Source organism: Lytechinus pictus, chromosome 11 (genome assembly GCF_037042905.1).
Source record: "Lytechinus pictus isolate F3 Inbred chromosome 11, Lp3.0, whole genome shotgun sequence".
Taxonomy (NCBI): Eukaryota; Metazoa; Echinodermata; class Echinoidea; order Temnopleuroida; family Toxopneustidae; genus Lytechinus; species Lytechinus pictus.
Genome location: NC_087255.1, coordinates 13,965,753 through 13,988,225, shown reverse-complemented (window position 1 = coordinate 13,988,225; position 22,473 = coordinate 13,965,753). Strand labels below are relative to the sequence as shown.

The window sequence follows — 22,473 nt, the reverse complement described above, 5'->3', positions numbered from 1 at the left end:
AGAAATTGTTAAATTGTGCTCTAATCACTGCTTAACGGAATACCGTGATGATCACAATTATTATTGCTATCATTGCATTTTTGAAAGAACTTTGAATACTATCGTGTTAGATATACTTTGCATCCTGGAAAGCAGGGGAGTGCGTGCCATGTTCAGAGTGCAAATCTTTTTTTTCTCTCTCTTTTTTTGACTAAACTTTAAAAGTAAATGACTAATGAGCCGAAATACATTTTTCGCATTGAGAGGTATCAAAACATAATTATCATTCCCTCGAGGTAAAAGTTAATGCGAATAATAATGTCTATCCTCGAAAAGGACGTGAAGGACCACAAGTAAGAACATCTTTATGAAAAGAGTTTGAAACTTTTAGCTTACAATTTCATTGCTGCAAGAAGTTAATCCTTCACTCAACCCAGGTGAGGTGGAAGGGTACTATCGAGCAATTTCTTAAAACACCGTGAACATCGGAATCGATAACTTATTAGCTCGGCCGGGGTGATGTATATGAGCACCTTGAGCATTCAACACGTTGGATATATGCAAAACTAAAATACCTTATAATAATCATCATTATTGCAAGAATTCTAGAATGATACACTGCTTACCTGGTATATCAACCGAAGTGACATTGAATTCCATAGACCCATACGCATGGTAAACACCACCAATGATGGCAGTCCATATTTCATTCGTCGTCACATACACATCATAGTCATTGGAGAAAGAATAGTAGTTACTGGTCGAGGACCATTCATAGATTGGACTTGAGTTGTTACGTGTACCAATTGCAATATGAGCTCCGTACCCATCCCAGTAGTCGGAGGAGCCGAAATGCACTCGGAATCCCAATGTTGAATTCGTTCGAAGTATCGTAGTATTATATGATCTACGTGCAGCATTTACCTTTATGCCAAACGATTCTCCTTCATGCAGAACTACGTCTGCATGATCTTTAAAATACAAACAAAAACAACATCAGTTACTACTTGGGGAAAAATAACTAAATAACATTATTAGATTATGTATATGACATTAACATTATGGGGAATACAATCCCGGGGGTTCCTTAGACCCCCGTTTCAGGGTTTCATGAGGCACACCCCCCTCAAAAAAATAATTTGAGTACCCCCCCCCGGAATACAATGTATGAGGGTAGGCACAAAGTGAAGAGCTTTTGGTATTTTTTGTATCGACAAAGAGCAGACCTCAATGAAGCAGATGCGTCTTGTAATGACAAAGATAAATAAGGAGTAGAAAATCTAAAATACGAAAAAAAATTGAGTGTAATTCGAAAAACAAGACAACTAATGAAAAAAAAAAGAATGTGAAGGATGAGGATAAATTAAAAGAAAATATAAAGAAGGATGGGTAGAGGAAGAATTGCGAATTGCAGGAAGGAGAAGAGCTAGAAGAAAAAAAAAAGAAGCAGAAGGAGAAATGGGGATAGGAACAATAACGATGATGGTTTCAATAACATGCATAATAATTACTATAATGATTATAAATTTTTTTTTTTTACAGCATTCAGTATGTCTTGAATACTTACCGCAAGATATTTCATCCGAATAATCATCGCATTGATAAAATCCGTCGCAGATATCGTCTTGAGAAATCACCAGATTCGAGTGGGCACAGGAACTCAGACCTATGTAAAATTGATAAAGGTCATTACAAACATTTTAATCAACACAATAGCTAGCGGCAATTATTACTAAAATACTATAGATAAGAAATCGAACATTTTCAACTTTTCTGTATTCCTAGGTTTCCTTTTCACATATCGATTCCCTTCTTTGTCTTCAAGCCTAACTAGGGGGAATCAATCTGAACCCCCATTCCCCCCTTGAAGTGAGTTCAATGCACAAACATACACTAAAAACACATTTATGAAAATATTCAAATATTTATTTTGAATGTAAAAAAAATTATCGTTTCTTAATTTAACTATATAGTCTTAAATTCTATATCCGGCTCTACGCACTTGCATGTTTTCGCTGCAAACGCACAATCTACGGCCGACATCTTAAGGGGGATCATATACCCCCCCCCCGTAAAAGCCTGGTCTGAAATAGTCCAGATAAATTTGGTTTAACTTCCATCCTCGCTCGTTCTGTGTTCAACTGTTCTACTATTGTCGCCATATGTGAACAATTGTTTAATTCTAGCCCTTGTTTTTGTAGCCCCCCTCCCCCTTCTACAATTCTTATATCATGTAAATCTTTTCATAGCTGATGTGTAATATGTTACAATCCTGAAATAGTGAAAAGAATATCATAAGACAATTTGTAAATATTCATTGACTTGCATGTTCATTTTATCTAGTAAAATATGTCAATTTTCAATAGCCATTAAACCTCCGATACGTACTATTCATTCTGACAGTGTTCACTTCAATCTCGCCACGGCCGTAAAAGTTTTTTGAGCCATACGCGCCATATCTCCAAATACCGCTTATTGATATCCACATCTCACTGGAATCCACATGAACATCGTCCTCGAAAGAAGTAAAAGCACGAAGTGTTTTCACGATCGATCGGCTGTTAGCATTACCATATCCGGTGCCTATCTGAATGATAGCATCGTCGCATTGTCCATAACTATAATAATTATAGCAATCAAGGTAGATATCCAAAAGCCTTATTCGAAATCCATTTGAAGCATTGGCCCTAAAAAGTGATACATTGTAGGTCTCTGCTTTGATATCGGAAAAGGCTATTGTGTAATTTTCGTTTTCAAGGAGAAAAATGGATGGATGACCTGTTGAATATGAGAAGAATAAACATGATAATATCAATAATAATGATAATAATAGGCTCTAATATTAAAACAATAACAATAATAATAATCACAATAATGACAACAATACTATTACCGGTAATTAGATTTGATAGTGACAAAGATAGCAATAATAATAATAGCTATACTATAGGTTTTCCCGTCCAATTTCACCAGAGTTGCATTTAAATTAATGAAAGGACTTTCAAATTCGAAATATTTTGTCAAACCTCTGCACACATGGTTCATTTTCATTTTTTCAGCATTTACTTCCGTTTTATATCATTCCTTTGAATTTGGTAAAAATTCCATTTAGGGAGAAATTCGTTCAAATTAATGGCCCAAAGTTGTCATTTAATTTCGCAACGACGAACTGATCGTTTAATTTCGCCCAAAATACCATTTTCAATTTCATTAATCGGCACATATATTTGCACTTTAAACGTCCAAATTAATATAACATGTTTCTGTGTTCATTTTTTTATAACGTTATACTTTTTGTCTCCAAACTTTACCCTATCTTTCTATTTTTTCTGATCATTCAGTTAGAATAATTTTATTCCATTATGTTTGATAAAGACTTAATTCATGAAACACTTATAGGATATAGGATATGGTTGTGAACGGTTATTCTTTTAGTGATTAATGAGTGGGGGCAGGGGCGGATCAAGGATTTACCAAAGGGGGGGGGGGAATTTTCCCCAGGAATTTGAGGAGCAAAAAAGGTTTTAACCAAAGAGTAAGGGACGGGCCACGAAATTTTTTTAATTGTGGCTCTCAAAGGGGGGGGGGGGGCACGGATACGAGTCGGCTGTGCCCCCCCCCCCCCTGGATCCGCCAGTGAGTGGGTGGATGACCTATGCCAATGGTAGGTATTTTCTTCATCATCTTGTTCCTTCTTTTTTTAATTTTACATAATTGTAAATTATATCGTTGTGGGGAAGGGATGGGAAACATGGCATTGACCACGATCTAGAGTTATGAAAGTGGAACAAAAACGACTTGTTGTTCCGATGATGTTTTTTCAGATGGATGATACATTTCAGTAAAATGGTAAACATCCAAGTTAGAAGTAAAACCCATTCCCATAATTATTCAAAAAAAGTAAATAAAAAACAACGAAAAACACTGTGCATATCATAAAAGTGATTGCATATTAATGATTTTGAATTCCCAAACCTTCGCAAGGAAGATACCGGCGCGAATTTGAAAACACTTCTTCAGCTATTTGAATTTGATCGTTCTTTATACTTGTTTAAATGAAATAACCATGAAATCGCGTGCCAATAGGATTAAATTGAATAAAGTATTTGGCTATTTGAATTTTGATCTCATTGGTCATTCAAATTAGTTGAAAATTGAACTATTACATCATTAAATCGTTTGAAATTTTGACGAAATTGGACGGGAAAACCTATACTACCATTGGTGATGATAATTATCGTAATGTAATAATAAACATCAGCATGGAGATTTTAATAATAATTATAAAAGTAAAAATATTTATAACAATATTGATAAATTAATGGAGTGTATTCCCTCTGTAGAAAATATGAATCGGACGGAAATAGATTGCTGATAGGTGATAGCTGATCTGCTCTCTTGTTTTGGACATTATTTGTGACTTATTGAGCTATTTTGAACTTAGAATGCTGATGGATATGTTTATCTAAATCTGTGGATACAACTTAAGGGCAGTCAACATGAGGATATAATGAATTTATTGCAAAAAGTATATGTTTTCTTTTGGAGTTTTCATCCTAGCTTTGGACCCTGATTTTCAGAACTGGTCCCATATACTGATTTTTTTGTTTTGCTCCTGCACGCTTTCTTTGCTATTGATCTCAGCACTTCTATGGGGCATTCCTCTTCATCTTCTTCAATAGACTCTATTGTGAGCATATAAGGCCTATATAATCACCTATTGATCTCAGCTTATCCAGGTACCAGTGGTCTATTCATTGTTTTTTTACACAGAGGTGCTCAAACTGAATAACTTGACTTTGAATTACTATTCATTAGGAAGTAGGTGCCCTGGTCATTGATTTTTTCCTCCGCCTGTGTGTATTAGAGTCATGCCAAATTACAATTTGAGAAAATCAGATAGAAATATGGCTTCTTCAGATGAAAAGTGCCCTAAAGACCACTGTGAGCAGATTGGCGAGGAAGTAAAGGAGTATTTCAACAGTCAGGAGTTTAGAAAACTGTTTAAGGCATCACTTACTGATGTCATTACAAAGCAAAAGTTGGAGAAAGCTGAAGGAAAAATCCTATCACTTGAACATATTGTGAAAGAAAAGACTTCCATCATAGATAAACTCCAGGAGAAGCAATCACATATCATAGAAGACATCCGGACTGTTCACCGAGATTTGAATGACGCAGAACAATACTCTCGACGGAACTGTGTTAGACTCTACGGCATCCCAGAACAGCCCCAGGAGGATACAGATGCCCTGACACTGAATCTAGCAAACCATGATCTTCAACTCAATCTGAAACCAGATGATATTGACCGTACACATCGAGTTGGTCCTCCACGTCAACCCATTACAGATGAAAAATCACTCCCACCAAGACCCATCATCGTGAAATTCACCTCCTATCGCGCTCGGAATCTTATGATCAGGAATAGGAAACGACTGAGAGGAAAGAGAAAAGGTATTGAAGAAGATCTCACAGCGGCGAATCGACTGTTACTGAAGGAAGCCAAAAAGGAAGTTGAACAAAATGGAAAGATTGGATGCTGCTTGGTCATCAGATGGACGGATAATAATTCTTGTCAAAGCTACAAACGGAAGGACAATTCGCAAAAGGATTCAGTCTGCAAGTGATTTGAGGAAATTGTGATGTCTGAACTATAAATAAACTCAATCTTGACATGGAACTGTATTGTTCTCTCTCGATTATATCATTATGGTATTCGTGGTGTTCCACACCAATGGTTTTCTGATTATTTACTTAATAGAAAACAGTATGTGGTGGGCGATGGTGTTGAATCTGATTATATGAATGTTGACATTGGAGTACCACAGGGATCAGTACTTGGACAGCTTCGTTTTATTATTTATATCAATGATATTGTCAATTCATCTAAATTACTTAATTTTTCATTATTTGCAGATGACACTGTCGTGTATCATTCACATTCTAACATACTACAACTGGTTTCCCTTTTAAATGAAGAATTAGATAAATTGAATGTTTGGTTTAAATGTAATAAGCTGTTTTTAAATAATGATAAGACAAAATATGTAATTTTTCATAAGAAGAAAAAAAATACCTAATTCAATTGAATCTGTTAAAATAGACAACGTTTTTATTGAACGTAAGCAAAATATATTTTTCTTGGGTATTTACATCGAGGAGTGTCTTGATTGGAAATGTCATATTGATTATGTCTGTTCTAAAATTTCTCGTAGTACTGGTGCCTTGTATAAACCGGTGTGTTGGCTCAGTTGGTAGAGCGTCCGTCTCACAACCGGGAGGTCGGGGGTTCAAACCCCGGCCGCGTCAGACCAAAATACGTTAAAAGATGGGAGTTGCTGCTACCCTGTTTGGCGTTCAACGATTGAAGGGATAGAGCCTCGTCGATCTGGCGCTGCACAGCGGCTGCCGGGCCCACGATCAATTGGGCAAAGCAAATTTTCGGAGTATTTTATTTCATGTCTATTTCGAACAATAAATTATGGATTTATCATTTATTTATCATTTATCATTTATCAAAATGTTTTCCATGGCTGAGTAGGATACTTATCTATTTCATCTTCTAAAGTTTTTTTTTTATTTTTATATATATATATATATATATTTTTTTTTTACTTGCTTGTATCACTCTCTTTCCTTTCCTATTTTTCTCTATGATCTCGAGCTATGTGTTTGCTGTGTGTACATGTATTATGATGGGTATGTACGTGAGTGTATGGGTGTGTGTATGTGTACAGACTAATATTTTAAAAGGTATTTTAATGTAGGGCCCAGTTTACAAGCAGTTTTGGGTCCTGGCCATTTTTGAATTGTTATCTTGTTTGTCAATAATTGATTTGTATGATACTTATTTTATGATGTTCATGTACTATGTTGATTTTAAATGGTCAAATAAATGAAATGATATGAAATATCATTTTTACATCTTTTGCATTATATATTTACCATTTGTTCTAAATCAAACAAATGAAATTACATAAGACAGCTGAAAGTATTGAAGTGATGGTAGCTGATGTTAAAAGATCTTCGAAGGAAAAGGGAAACGCAGCTAATAAAAACAATTTACTATATCAAGAGGGCATAGAAGAATTCGATGGAGACACAGGACTATTAACCTTCTAGTATCAAATCAGTACCGGGAATAATTCATATAGCTAATGAAATTTGTGGATGGAATATCGGTGAAATTAATGAATTTAGTATTCTTATACCATATCTATTGAAATAAATATATGGGAAATCCAGAGCAAATGTAAGTCTAACTTAATATTTCCAAATAGACCGATTGGCCTGTCAGATAGGATTTTTGTTTGATCATAAGCTGTACCAGTTCAACAAAGAAAATTATTGATAAGTGGTAAAAATGAATAAAGGTCTAAATATCAAAATAATAAAATATCACAAGTAAACTTGGTCAGGGCTAAGATTGTGGAGGAAGGGGTAAATACATGTAGATTGTTTAGAGGTTAAGTTCTAAGGAGGTAAAAATGCAGTTGTAAACCTGTCAGAAGTAGACGGTTTAGTTAGGTGTGAGATTGTTACACTCTTAAAATGTTGGGCAACATACTGTCCACACAACAATTGGTTAAAAAATTATCCAACCCTGGGTAGTTTTCAACGAATAATGTGTAGCTTTCACCCAAAGCACACATTATTGGTTTAAAACTACCCAGAATTAGATAAAGTTTTAACCAATTGTTGTTGGGACAGTACGCTGCCCAACATTTTTAATAGTGTATAGGTAAACGTGGTCAGAAGGGGGGGGGGGGGGGGGGTAACCCTTTTTTCCCCCTCGGTCTGCCATTTTCAAAATCTGACGTTATATCCCTTACACATTTATATCAAGTATTCATTCGGTCTTTCCGGACACCTTTCTTCAGACATTTCTGCCAGTTCAATTTTACCTCTTTAAGATTGTACTTCGAACATTTTATCTCTGAAGTTTTCAACTTAATACATTTTGGCAGGTGTTTATTTCAGTCTGATATGACGGAGCGAGCAGTTAGAATGGTCGCATATAGAAGGGCCCAAAAATCCACCCGCATTATCAATTATCAATTATTTGTGGACAGTAAAGTAGTTCCTACATCTTCAAAATGAAAAAAAAAAAAAAATCTCACTGCACTCTTCTTCATCGGCAAAGTCTGGACACGTAAATACTTCATCACATCGGTCATTATTTGAGAAAGACAGGCCAGTCATTCCGCATTCCTGTAGATCTATTGTGAATGTAAATACACACAAAAAATAGAAATCACATCTAGGATTACTTACGAATACATATATTTTTTCTGTATTATATATATAATACTAATATAAGATTTGTATAGCGCACGTATCCACCTTGTTAGGCGCTCAAGGCGCTCCTATATTACCCCGGCCAAGAAAGTCAACCGATTCCGGCGCTCACAGCTTATTTGAGGAATTACTTCCTGCCAGTACCCATGTGCCCTTTTATTATTGAAATAAGAACTTAATGGATGTGACTGGAATATCATCTATGACAATCATGGTCTTCGATGGTTAACGAAAACTTAAAACCTGGAATTAACAGGATTAAGTTCACTGTGTTCATTTCGGACATTTTTTTTTCTGGATAGTTTTAGAATAAGACTTCACTGAATTACCCAAACCACCTGATTATATCATAATTTTCATAAATATTTTAATGGCAAATATAAATAAACATAAAACATAAATACTTACTAGACCTGTCAATTGCAGTGACCTTGAGATTGATGTCACTATTGTCATAACTATAGTCATATGAGTCATAATAACTCTCATAAGAGTCATGATAGTTCCCGTAGTAGTTGTAGTCCTTATGACCAACAATAGCAATCCAAATCACATTTGATCCTACGTATATATCAGAATGGTATGGAGTATCTCCATGGAATGTTCTAATGGCTGATTTGACGTCATTTCCGGTTCCTATTAAAATTGTTTCCTCACTGTTTTGACGATGGTCCTCCTGGAATTCGAGTCGAAATAGTGCAGTCACGTTTGTGCTTAGAACAGATATACCAAAATGTCCGCTGTCCACGAAATAAGCGGTGATGAAAGTAGACTGGCCAGAGGCTAAAAACCTTGCCGAGTGATCTATTGTTAAGAAATAGATAATTTCCAATCAGTGATCCGCTATATATTCTCATATTGGATCGAGGCTTGTACCCATGGGGGACTCAGATCATACTGCCAATTGTAAACTCTAGCTAAAAGGGCCATCAAGCAAAATGTGGAGCCTAGTTGTTCAAGCTCGGCAAGATAACCGTGTTGAGGGCAATCTGTCTTCAAGTTATCGACAACGTACAAGCTTTCCACTCGAAAATTTTGGACTGGCTCAAAGCTAAGAAATGCCCCATATTGGAAATGTGTTTGGAATGGAATGAAGCGCACATCAGGGCCCTGTCTTAAGAGTTAAAATTGATCCGATTAACCACAACTATGGAAAGCCAGCAATGTCAACATCTGAAATGCATTTTGTTCAAAATACTTTTTAGATATGTATATTCATACATTTATAGCATTCTTGAAAATTAAGTTGCTTCTCTTTGTTTACAAAATTATGACAATAATGGATTTCCATATAATTGAGGTTGACCGAATCAATCGTAACTCTTTGAAAGACAAAGTTAAGACTTTGTCTAGCCTATTTTTCACAATATTGCAGGACATGTTCATTTCATTTGGGGAACAGTACTGAATATTTATTCTGTATATACTTACTGCACGCTAATTCATCCTCAAAATGATCACAGTGGTAAAATCCATCGCAGAGGGCTGATGTTGGAACAGATTTGTCAGAAATCGAACATCTATATAAAGCTATGAAAATATGACACAGAAGAAATATGAACAGTTATTCACTTGTGCAATCTTTATTCAGCCTGGTTTAGTGTGAACTTGTGTTTGTGCTAGCCTTTTAGAGTAAAGAGAAATTTCAAACAAGGCCTTTAAAAACATTTAGAAATATTGTTCAAGTTTTTATAAATTGATACTGAAATAGAACACTTCTATTAATTATTGTTTTCATGAATGTTATAAATGATACTTGTAAAAGCCGTTCATGGATTAAGTGCATCAGTGAAAATCGACACAAAACGTTATGATTTTAAAATCACTTACTGGAAAGATCAGTAGATATTATTTCAGCATACAGTTCAAGATTTGAGTAGTCCATGCCTCCTATGATCACAATCCACATATCACTGCTCTCTACATAAACATCATTGGGACAGCAATGTCTATATCCATTGATGGTTGTAATGACAGACTGTAGATCAGACGGATCATTACCTTTTCCTATCTGGATTTGTTCGTCATAATTGAGATATAAATCCCTGAATATAATTTGGAATCCATTTATAGCATCTGTTTGCAAAAAGTGAGTATTGTATAATCGTCTGCGCGTTGTGTTGTGGGTGAGGTAGATAAAATATGACTCCCCTGGTTGTAGATAGCTTGCGGGATATTCTGTGAAAAATTAAATCATTTAAAATAATTTAAAATAATGTAGCAGAAGGAACATTAAAAAAAATGTGATCACAAAAAAATATATCATCTGTAATAAATCCTACGATTTGATGACAGCTTACGCAGTTAAAGAGTAACATGTACATGTATATCTGGGTTTACTTTGGGCAAGATAGTAATGTTTTACAATAAGTATAGACAAGAGAGAATGGGATTATGGTTGCAGTTAGTTGTAAGATCTAAACATGACAGAGGGGGTGTGGGTTGGAATGTACTTACGCCTCGGTAAGGTCAAGTCCACCCCAGAAAATGTTGATTTGATTCATTAGAGGCAAATGAGACAAGCATAACACTTTAAAAAATCAATCCAAATCGGATTAATAATAAAAAAAAGGTTTAAGACATTTAAAGTTTCCGTTTATTTTCCACAAAACATATATTCACAATTTAGTGTGTGGGCCGTATAACGTGTATAATGTTGTGTGTAGCGCGTGTGTGCGTGGAAAATATTACAAAGGGTGGGTGTTGTTTAATAGGTTTTGTTTATTATAATATTCCATAGGAAAGGCCCTTGTGCTTTTTCGGGAAATTATGTTTGTGTGTATGTGTGTTAAGAATATGTACGTTAAAGAGAATGTCTGTGTGTGGGTGTAAATATAAGGACTTTGTGCTTTTCAACTAGATAGTGTGTGGGTGGGTGTGTTTTGGGTGTGCATGAGTATACTAGTAGAACATAACGTTGGAGTGTGTGTTTCAAACTGATGGAGATATTGGGTTGGTGTGTATGTGAGAGAGAGTGTGCTGGTGAATATTGCAAAGAACTGTGTGCTATTATACTTATACATAGAAGAACAGACAAAGGAATATAATAGGTAGAGAGGTCGTGAACGTAGGTCCAAAATATAACAAAGCAGTGCATGAGTAAAAGGAAAAGAGGGTTCATGAGAATGGGTCACCATGGAAGTATGATATTCCAAAGGAGTACGTTTCACACGAAGAGAGCGTATGTGAGGAATGTGGGTGTAGAGATATTAACAAGTGGAACGCCTCTGGCAGTCTCGTCTGCATTACGCAATTTAATATAGCAGCAGTGCTAACTTTGAAAACTACTATAAAATAATCATTAACAAAAACATCATTCATATAATGACATAATACCACGTTCATTGACCATAAATGACATTTGAACAGAGACTTAAGACTGTCAACTACACCCATGTCCACATTTCATTTACTCTATCCATAAACTTTCAAAGTTATGATGGCACTTCAACAATTACCCCAACATGGCCTAAGTTTATTGACCTTAACTGACCTTTGACTTGGTTTTGTGACCTGAAACTCACAGGGGATGTTCAGTGATGCTTGATTACTCTTATGTCCAAGTTTTATGAACTAGATCCATATACTTTCTAAGTTATGATGTCATTTCAAAAACTTAACCTTAGGTTAAGATTTGATGTTGACGCCGCCGCCGCCGCCGTCGGAAAAGCGGCGCCGGTTTCAGAGTTAGGATGGTAATTTAACATATACCCCCAACACGGCCAAAGTTCATTGACCTTAAATGACCATTGACCATGGTCATCAGGTCATGTGACCTGAAACTCGCACAGGATATTCAGTGGTACTTGATTAACCTAATGTCTAAGTTTCATGAACTAAATCCATAAATTTTCAAAGTTATGATGGTAATTCAACAAATACCCCCAACTTGGCCAAAGTTCATTGACCCTAAATGACCTTTGACCTTGGTCATGTGACCTGAAACTCAGGCAGGATGTTCACTAATACTTGATTAACCTTATGTCCAAGTTTCATGGACTAGATCCATAAATTTTCAAAGTTATGATAGTAATTCAACAAATACCCCCAACTTGACCAAAGTTCATTGACCCTAAATGACCTTTGACCTTGGTCACGTGACCTGAAACTCGAGCAGGATGTTCACTAATACTTGATTAACCTTATGCTCAAGTTTCATGAACTAGGTCCATATAATTTCTAAGTTATGTCATTTCAAAAACTTAACCTTCGGTTAAGATTTTGAAAATAATTTTCCCAACATGGTCTAAGTTCATTGACCCTAAATGACCTTTGACCTTGGTCATGTGACCTGAAACTCAGGCAGGATGTTCAGTAATACTTGATTAACCTTGTGTCCAAGTTTCATGAACTAGGTCCATATACTTTTTAAGTTATGATGTCATTCCAAAAACTTAACCTTAGGTTAAGATTTGATGTTGACGCCGCCGCCGCCGCCGCCGTCGGAAAAGCGGCGCCTATAGTCTCGCTCTGCTATGCAGGCGAGACAAAAAAGAGTATGCGTGTTTTAAAGGAAGAGGGTGTGTGTGAGTGTGGGTTTAGAATATTTCGGAGGATGTGCGTTTTAAAGAAATGCTTTGGGACATATTTGTTGAAGATTACAGTAGGGTTTGGGTGTTTCAAAAGTAGAGAAAGAGTGTGTGTCTAAAATGTTATGAAGGAGTGGAAGTGATTTAAAGGAAGAGATAGAGAGAGAGAGAGTGTATGTGTGTGCGTTTTAAAGAAGAGTATAAGAAAAAATATATGTGTGTTTAATACGAATTGCGCCTACGTATGTGTGCGTGAGGGTAGCAATAAAATATAACGTTGAAGTGTGTGCGTGAGGGTAGCAATACAATATACCGTTGAAGTGTGTGCGTGAAGGTAGCAATACAATATAACGTTGAAGTGTGTGCGTGAGGTCAGCAATACAATATAACGTTGAAGTGTGTGCATGAGGGTAGCAATACAATATAACGTTAAAGTGTGTGCGTGAGGATAGTAATACAATGCAACGTTGAAGTGTATGCGTGAGAGTAGCAATACAATGCAACGTTGAAGTGTGTGCTTGCGGGTAGCAATTGAGACCTTTCGTTTTCTTTGACGAGCCATGTGGACGTACGAGATTAAGGAATTTTGGGACCGCTGCGCATGCGCGAAGTAATCTGTGGCGAGCCTTCTCGTTCACTGCCAAAATCTGTGACTCGAGGGTTTTGACGTTCGGTGTCATAGTGCTCGAACAAGTGCTAGTTCGTACATGATGACGTCATCCAAGCTTAGCAAAAATGAATGAAGCCGCATCAACAGTCGAGTTTCGTTGATTTAGCAGGGCTGGTAAACTGCAAATTACTGCTTGTTACCAGCTTTTACATTACATTTAGTGTGTCCTGTTTTCAGACACTACATATCCGATAGGTAATTGATGTTCTATTTCCAAACAACTGTGGTTTTTCGGCTTTTTGCGCAAGAGTGCAAATGTTGCACCCACAGTCGCCCCACTGGTTCGTAGCGTGATGTTACGCCTGATTCTCCCGCCGAGCATCGGCCCACGGCCCACTCGCTATCACGCTGGTATATGCTGTGGCCTGGTACGGGTACGTCGACTTAAATCGAAACTCATCAATGTACGAACGTGATACTGAACGAGCGGTGTCACCACTTCCGGTGATCTAGGACTACGTTGCAGTCGCAGACAATCAAAAGCTTGTTAATACAATACAACGTCGAAGTGTGCGCGAGAGGGTAGCAATACAATACAACGTTGAAGCGTGTGCGTGAGGGTAGCAATGAGACAAAACGTTGAAGTGTATGCGTGAGGGTTGCAATACAATACAACGTTGAAGTGTGTATGGGTGAAAATGGGTGTAGAATATTACAAAGGGTGTGTGCATTAAAAAAATAGAGATTAGATGTGGGTGTACAAATATTATGAAGGAGTATTGGTATATTAAGGGAAGAGAAGGAGCAAGCTCAGGTCTAGAATATGACAAAAGTGTGTGTGTTTGTGGGTGTGTTTTAAAGGAAGAAAAAGGAGGGGGATAGTGGGAGCAGGAACTCTCAAAGGAGTACATGCGATCTTAAGTTGAGAGAATAGTGAGGTGTGTGGGTGTAGAATTTGGTTGCTTATTTTTTAAGAAAGGGTGTGTGAGACAGTATGGATGTAGGGGAAGGCGGGGTTAGTTTAGCATAGGGGCAAGTTGAGCCACCACCCCCAGGCCAATAATGAATGAGTCAGACATTGTGGTGGTGTCTTGTATTAATGACCCATTTCATAACCCTTAACTCCACCAAAATGTTTTCAACTTTGAAACAAAAATTTTTTTTTTTTAGGGAAAAATAAAAATTTCAGCCCAAAAAGTAAAAAAAGGGTGTAAAATTGATAAGTGCTTTTTACCCGCACACGTCTTTTAATTAAGAAATTAAACAATATTGTTAGTCCAGGTATGGATTCTCATTCTTGTCATAGTCTTTTACATGACGGATTCACAAGAAATGTGTGGATGTAAAAATATCGCATTAAGTTCGGACTGGGGTAATTTTAGCCATAGTAATTATTATGGTAATGTATAATAAAAAACAAACAAACCTTAAAAAGCCATTGATATGCAGGCAGAAAGGAGCAAATTCACTTGACAGTTCTTTTACTATTAGAGGATGATACTATTCATACAGAATTAGCAAGTAAAAATGCTTTAAATAAAAAAATTACATGCTGGTTGTTCCCGCATACATTTGTACACAGTTTTTGTGGCTCAACTTACCCCTGAAGGTGGCACAATGTACCCCATAGATGGGGCAAGTTGAGCCATTTGACATCGTTTTTTTTTCAAAGGTCACAATGACTTTCAGTGTGGGGGTAGAATGTTATATATAGGTGAAAAATATTTCCCAAGAAACAAATCTAAAGGCTAGGTTCTTATTACTACAATATTATTAGTCATATCAATTCTAACATGCAAAATGCTAAAAGTGTCACAACTTACCCCGCCTTCCCCTATATATCACGAACATGACGAAGGAAGGTGTGCGTTTCAGAGAGTATTTGCACACTGGTGTAGAATATTCAAAGGGCTGTGGGCGTTTCAAAGGAATTAAGAGAGGGTGGTTTATGTGGGTGTAGATTATTACAGTGGGTTCCTGCATTTCAAAAGTAGTAAGAGTGTGTGCATGTGCGTGTAAAATAAATGAGAATGTAAGTTTAGAATATTTCAAAGTAGTATGTGCGTTTAAAAGGAAATTTAAAAGTGTGCGTGTAAATATTAGGATGGAATGTGTGCATTTTAATGGAATAGTGAATGAGGGTGAGTTTACGTATGGGTGTGTGCGTGCGAGATTGTTTAACATTGCAAGTGTCATAGTGTAATCAAATGAAAGTGCGGCGGGATCGGGGTAGAATACTACATAGAATAGTATATAGGCCTAAGTTCTTTTTAAACTTAGAGACAGACAAGTGTTGTGGGTGTAGATTACGATTGATTTGCGTATTTGAGGGAGTGCATCAGTGTACAATAAAGAAGTTTGACATTTTAAAGGAGATGATGAGGTGAGTTGTAAACTATTTCAAAGGAGTAGGCCTTTGTGTGTTTGGAAATATCGAGGGGATGTAAAATAGGGCGGGTGCGTGAGCATGGATGTAGAGAGTTGCAAAGGGATATGTTCGTTTGAAAGGCAGACTTGAGTTAACACGAGGGGGTGTACTTCATAAGAAATTTGTTATAGTAAGAAATGTAGTAAGGCAGTCTGCATATAAAACAGGGAGGACGGAAGTTTACGTGGTTGTAGCTATTAGGCATGTTGAGTAAAGGGGTTTATTCTTTGAAAGAAAGACTGATGTGGCTGGTTTTTCTCGTAAGACATGCATGCGAGTTCAAAAGAAGCCTATAGTCGAGGCAGGGGCTATTGCCTTTGCTTGCACAAAAATTAAACGAATCATCTAGGTGCCGTTTCATAAAGCTGTTCGTAGATTAAGAGCGACCTATTTTTCGTGTGTTATTTATCAGTTAATGCTAAATTATCAATTCGTTTCACCCCCCCCCCCCTTTCCCGGGCCTGGCGGTCTCTGTCCTCATGTCAGCTTTTTTTCCCTTTTGTACATAAATGTGTCCCTCTTCTCTCCCCGCCTCTCTCTTTAGTTATTATATTATATTATATTGCCATTTCTGTGTTGTTTATCCAATGTTCTTTGAATTCGTAATGAGGAACTTTAATTTACAAGCATTGCTTCACTTGGGTCTCCTCGTCTTCCTTCAAAATTATTTATTTTCTGTCTTAGGCTGTATAATGTATTTAAAAACAATGTTTTCTGCATACTCTGTTTTATGTATACCTGTATGTTTTTATCATGTACTCTGCTTATTGTTTCATACACACTTGTATGTTTGTCATGTATTCAAACTCAAAGTTGGAAGACAAATAAATGAACTTATGAACTTATGTACTTTAAGAACGACTGGTGATCCTTTCTTACGCGCTAAACCATCGCCCAATGAATGTTTTGGTGTATACCATTTACAACAAGAAAAAGGTTCACCAGTCGTTCTTAAAGTTGCTCTTAACTTACGAACAGCTTTATGAAACACCCACCTGATGCGACAAACTACGAACAGTTTCTTATAGCTGCAGCCTCAGCCTAGATTACATGTAAGGCTAGATCAAGAGGAGATGCCATATCCAGGGAAGTTAGGGTTTACTTCCCTGCCATATCAAAGGATGTTTATGATGGGCTTGTGTGCGTGGATGTGATGTGGGTCTGCGGTGGGTGTGATTGCAAAATGAGATTGTGTTTTGTAGGTAGGGGTGCCATGAGCCTAAATACATCAGGAGGGCTAAAGATATTCGTTCGACCCAACCCATTCGAAATTTTTCAATTAAATATTGCTGATTGACAAAAGTATATGAATATGATTCAAAATCTAACACTGATTCTAGAAATGGTAACTACTGAACTTCCTTTGCCCAAATTGGGAAGATATATTAATGATTTGGAACTATTTTTTGACTGGCGGAAGAATTGGGGCTATTTTACTGTTTCAGGTGATGAATTTGATCCCATCATAGTTATCTTCATAAATGGCGATTTATTTTTAAAATGAGCTAGCTACGATACCATTCTCTGGTCAGATATGGAATGTTAGATATATATCCTATCCAAAGGTAGTAAACATTCGACCCTCTAATTTCACATTTATTTTTTATGAATTTTTCTTAAGTGCCATTTTAACACACAAGTCTATGGGGAATGTTTTACGCGCGTGACACCTAGGGTGTATGCGTTGGTGACTGATGTAATATCAGCTCAATACTAATGTAATGTTATTGTATTGTATTTCTTACCGCATAATGATTCGTCTTCATAATTATCGCAGTCGTAATATCCATCACAAACCAACGTCACTGACACGTTCATGTAAGACGACGTACAAGGAAAGGACACTGAAATTGAAGAATAATGAATATCTGATTGCGGGCCATCTTGGCGCTTATCAAACTGATGCTAACCACAATCTACAAGTATGCATTATTTTACGGGTTAACTTTGCTAAACCTTGTTGTAATAACGATAGAATTATTACACTTGATTTTACTTTAGACATTATCAGAATACCATGCAATACGGAAATATTGGTGAAATTATATATATGTAATATGAAGCTATTAACGTGAGAAATTTTTTTTAAATGAGTCATCCATATTAATGTTAAGTAATTCTTATTACATTTTATCAAGAACTTAAGCAACAAAACAATTTATATTGGAATTAAATGAAGTTCAAATACTCACTAAACAAATCGATGGCAGTAATGCTAATGTCCAGATCAAGATGACTGTACTGTTTCGATCCCATAACAACAACCCACATTTTATGGGTATCTATGTATACATCTTCCGCGTAGTATGCATATCCATGGATAGTAGTAACAATAGACTGGACATCAGATGGATCGTTCCCCGTCCCTATTCGGATTTCATCATCATAAGAATTACTATACAAACGATGGAACACAATTCGAAACCCATTTGTAGTATTTACTTTCAACAGGGTTGTATTGTAGAATTCTTTTGTGAAAGATGGCGTGCTGATAGAATGCGATTGGCCTTCCTCGAGGTATGTAACTGTGTTATCTAAATTGCATTTGTTTCGGAAAAGAAGAGAAGAAAAAAATAAATGTCAAAAAAGTCCGATCTTGTGATGGCTCCTATCTCGACTTGACTAAATATAGAAAGATAATCACTCGTCTCGAGAGAGTGTTTAAATCTTATTGATCTTCCCACATGAGATTTCGGAGAAGAGGATTAAATTCAACGTAATCTCTCAATTATCACTTTCGAACAGCTGTGAGAAAAAGATTTAGATTTAGATTTATTCATTTCCGTTCAACAAAACTAACAAAATATAATCGAAGTAATAGTCCATATTCAAAATAATACAGACAGTTCAACGACATTTCGTAACAAATATAGAAGATAAATTAGAAAAGCAATGCTTATATAAAAGGCAAGTCCCCATAAACTTTAATTTCAATAATGGAGACGGAGATGAGATCTAAAAACAAGTAATCTACAAAATATCAAAATAAAGCAAATAAGCGACTACAAAAATAAGTGAAAGTAATTTAAATAATAAAAACAATGATAAATCTAAAAATGATTGTCAACATCTGCATGATCATTTCAACTTTATGTTAATTATGAATTATGAATTCATGAATGTGTCGCTTCTTTTACGATACTAAAAAATATATATTAAATATTAACAATCTAGCAATCTACAGCTTAATCTATTCAATCATAATGTCTTCCAAAATAAATATTCAGTAATAGGAAAAGTGCACTGCACTGGAGGGAATTACAAAGTTTTGATTACTCGAATAGGTGATTGACATTTGCAATTATGTAAGGCAGAATAATTAGTCAATGTATGCTTCTATGTTTGTCTACTCCTTGAATTGAATTTATCATCATTTCAATAACCCACTGAAAAAGAAACAGCAAACGTCAATACAAGGACATAATCCAAAGAAGTGATTCCCATTACTTACTACAAAATAATTCATCCTCGAAATAATCGCAGTCATAATATCCATCACATGCCAAGGTTACTGATATATTTCTGCTCGATACTGGACAATAAAAGGATTCTACAAGACAGGGAGGAATGCATATATAATAAGGGGTCAAAATCAAAATTTCGTCTAACAACCATTTGGTTCAATAACCTTTTTTGTCCAATCGTCACTACGTCTAATCACCGGTTCGTATATGACCATTTCGTCCCATAACTAGTTGGTCTAATGTCCATTTTTTCATTAATTTCGCCCAATTAACACGTAGTCAAATTAGACCAAATGTATATGGACTAAATGGCTATTGAACCAACTGGTTATTAGACGAAATGGTGATTGTACAAAATGGTAGTTAGAATGTGTATGTAATGGACGAACACCAAGTTGAAGGAGTCTATTCAACGAATAGGTTGTTTGAATAGTAAGTAGTTTAATGGTAGTTTTTTAGCTCTTTGAAAAAAAAATATAACATGTAGATGGTGACCTTTTTTTCTTTCTACACATTCATATAATGTTCAAGAATAAGTCATGATAAATAGCAATAAATAAAGCAAAATATTTATACATATACACTGTTATATATATATACAAAATAAAATCTTATATTTACTTCTTAGGTCAATAGCAATGATATTAACATCAATAAAGATAGTGGTGTAAGTCAGTCCTCCAATGACAGACATCCACAACTCATTGGCCTCTTCATAGACATCAACAGGGCAGCAGTATCTATATCCATTGATGGTTGTGATGACAGATTGTGGATCAGACGGATCAGTACCTCTCCCTATTTGAACTTGATTAGTAGAACGGAGATAGAATCCTTGGAACACGATTCGAAATCCATTCGTTTTATTTGATTGTAGAAAGGTTGCGTGATAAAATCGTCTGGTGTAGTTGCTTGGTATGGAGATTGAATGTGACTCTCCTGCTTGCAGATACGTCGTTGAATAATCTAAGACGATGAGAAAGGCACATATAATAACCTGCCAAAGACTCGTTGCGACTAACATTGCTGCTTATTTATATGTTTGGAAAGTGGTCCATTGACCACACCATTTTTTCACTACGGCTTAGCCGTAAGCGTTTGCAATATGTAATTGATATGATTTACTCTCCTTGTAAAGGCTTACAAGGAGAGTAAATCATATCAATTACATATTGCAATTATTGATTTATAAGGGATTTTTTTATCAAACGCAATTTTTACCCGTTAGCGCAGCACTTACAAGTAGAGTAAATCATATCAATTACATATCGCAATTATTGATTTAAATGGATTTTCTACCAAACGCAATTTCAGTTTAATTTAAATGTTACACAAATATTTGTAAGACCAGGTTCTAGACTAGAGTCGACACATTAAAAATTAAATGTTACTGCAACTTGTGAAAATGACACTCATCTCTGTTATCCAATCACTCAATGCTTCTGGTACACGTGGCATCTAGTGCATGCCTTCTTACTATGGTTTTATGAAGGCTGGTAGTGTTTATGTTTCTCTTATTTACATGCCTTTGCTAGTTATGATGATAACCGATATTTGCACAACTGGGTGAAAGCAGCAAGATCGACGGTTATAATATTTTAGATGATCGGAGCAAAAAATAGCAAGAATTGTTCAGATTATGGTAGAAGCATGAAATTTGGCCAACATGTAGAGTAAATAGGGCTGAACATTTTTAGCAGGGGCTGCCAACCTGATCCCTCCTTGTATAGCAACAGCTGCTTGGTAACATATTTACCTTAGCAACCACCATTTTGGGGATGTTATCTGCAGTTTAAAAACTTTTGACTTCTAAGCGCCCATTTTACAATTACATACATGTATGAAGCAACATTCCAACCATGCGTAGCAACAGTTGCTAAGCAACACATTTTTCATAGCAACTATATATAATATTCCTGAATACGACATCTGCACATAACATTCAAATGAAAATGGTTAAAAAATTGTCAAAGTATAAAACTTGGAAGTACAAAAATATCTCACATGCCTAAAAAGTTCAGAGGCAGTACAAATAATTATAATAATGTCTGCATAATAATGTTATCTAGGTAACAAACTTAATTTCGATGTACATAATTTTATCATTTTTCTTTATACTTTTTACTCATATATGGCACAGCTAACACAGAAAAAAATCACCTTTGTGTCATCATATGTGCTTACTCCCAGGTAACAATACAGCGTTGAAAAAACGTTGAATCAACGTTGGGAATTTTTTTCCCAACGTTGGCAGGCAAACGTTGCATCATCGATAGAAGTGCACGCGCATACATCGTCAGACCAACAACATTTCCAACGTCAGTTCAACGTTGTCCAGCAACAATGTTCCAACTTTGTCTGGCAACGTTGATCCAATGTTGGCTAAATAGTCAAATACAACATTGCTACAACGTTGGTAAGCAACGTTGCATCATCGATAGAAGTGCACGCCCATCGTCAGACCAACAACATTTCCAACGTCATTTTAACGTTGTCCACCATCAATGCTCCAACGTTGGTATAATGTCGGCTGAGTCATCAATAACAGCGTTGCTGCAACGTTGAAGCAGCAAGCAACGTGCATACATCGCCAGTCCAACTATGTTTACAACGTTGGTTCAGCGCTGTCCAGCAACAATGCTCCAACGTTGTCTTGCAACATTGCTCCAACATTGTTACAACGTTGTCACAACGTTGTCACAACGTTGTAACTGGTTGTAATTGGTTTCAAGGTGAAGTCCACCATTACAACTCTACACTCTAATCTTTTTCATCATGTCTTATCCTATCCTAAAACCCTACATCCTAATCCTACATCCTATTCCTATCATCCTACACCTATCCACTGAATCCTGTCATTGACTCCTATATATATAGAGCAACTTTGCTATACTTGGCAGAATACAGTTAATATCATTTTCCAAACTTAAACTTTAAAATTTCACTTAGAATAATATGTTTTGATTATAAATGATATGGTAATGGAGCCACATACTTTTCTGAAACTTTTCATGGTGGAAATATTGAATAAACATAAATACTCTAATTATTATAGCAATATTACCTAAAATTTGGTCATTTACTGATGTAATGAATATTCATGAGTGCATAATCATTATTTCCAGATGAGGCAGGTATGGCAGCGTTGGTCCAATGTTGGTC

At 36.1% G+C, this 22,473-nt stretch overlaps 1 protein-coding gene across 2 annotated transcripts in view; it reads right to left on the bottom strand.

Annotated features, from left to right (window-relative positions):
- The window catches only part of LOC129271821 (uncharacterized), a 54,061-nt gene extending 34,015 nt beyond the window's left edge, over nucleotides 1-20,046 (bottom strand). For both annotated transcript variants that reach the window (XM_064106827.1, XM_064106828.1), the window contains exons 1-11: nucleotides 19,933-20,046; nucleotides 19,299-19,397; nucleotides 18,040-18,381; nucleotides 17,593-17,691; nucleotides 10,111-10,458; nucleotides 9,712-9,810; nucleotides 8,689-9,084; nucleotides 8,103-8,201; nucleotides 2,368-2,757; nucleotides 1,547-1,645; nucleotides 606-950 (exon numbers count right to left, since the gene is read on the bottom strand). In XM_064106827.1, coding sequence (XP_063962897.1) covers nucleotides 606-950; nucleotides 1,547-1,645; nucleotides 2,368-2,757; nucleotides 8,103-8,201; nucleotides 8,689-9,084; nucleotides 9,712-9,810; nucleotides 10,111-10,458; nucleotides 17,593-17,691; nucleotides 18,040-18,381; nucleotides 19,299-19,397; nucleotides 19,933-20,005 — 2,389 coding nt within the window. In that variant the 5' untranslated portion in view covers nucleotides 20,006-20,046. The remainder of the gene's footprint in view (nucleotides 1-605; nucleotides 951-1,546; nucleotides 1,646-2,367; nucleotides 2,758-8,102; nucleotides 8,202-8,688; nucleotides 9,085-9,711; nucleotides 9,811-10,110; nucleotides 10,459-17,592; nucleotides 17,692-18,039; nucleotides 18,382-19,298; nucleotides 19,398-19,932) is intronic.
- Nucleotides 20,047-22,473: the final 2,427 nt, after the last annotated feature.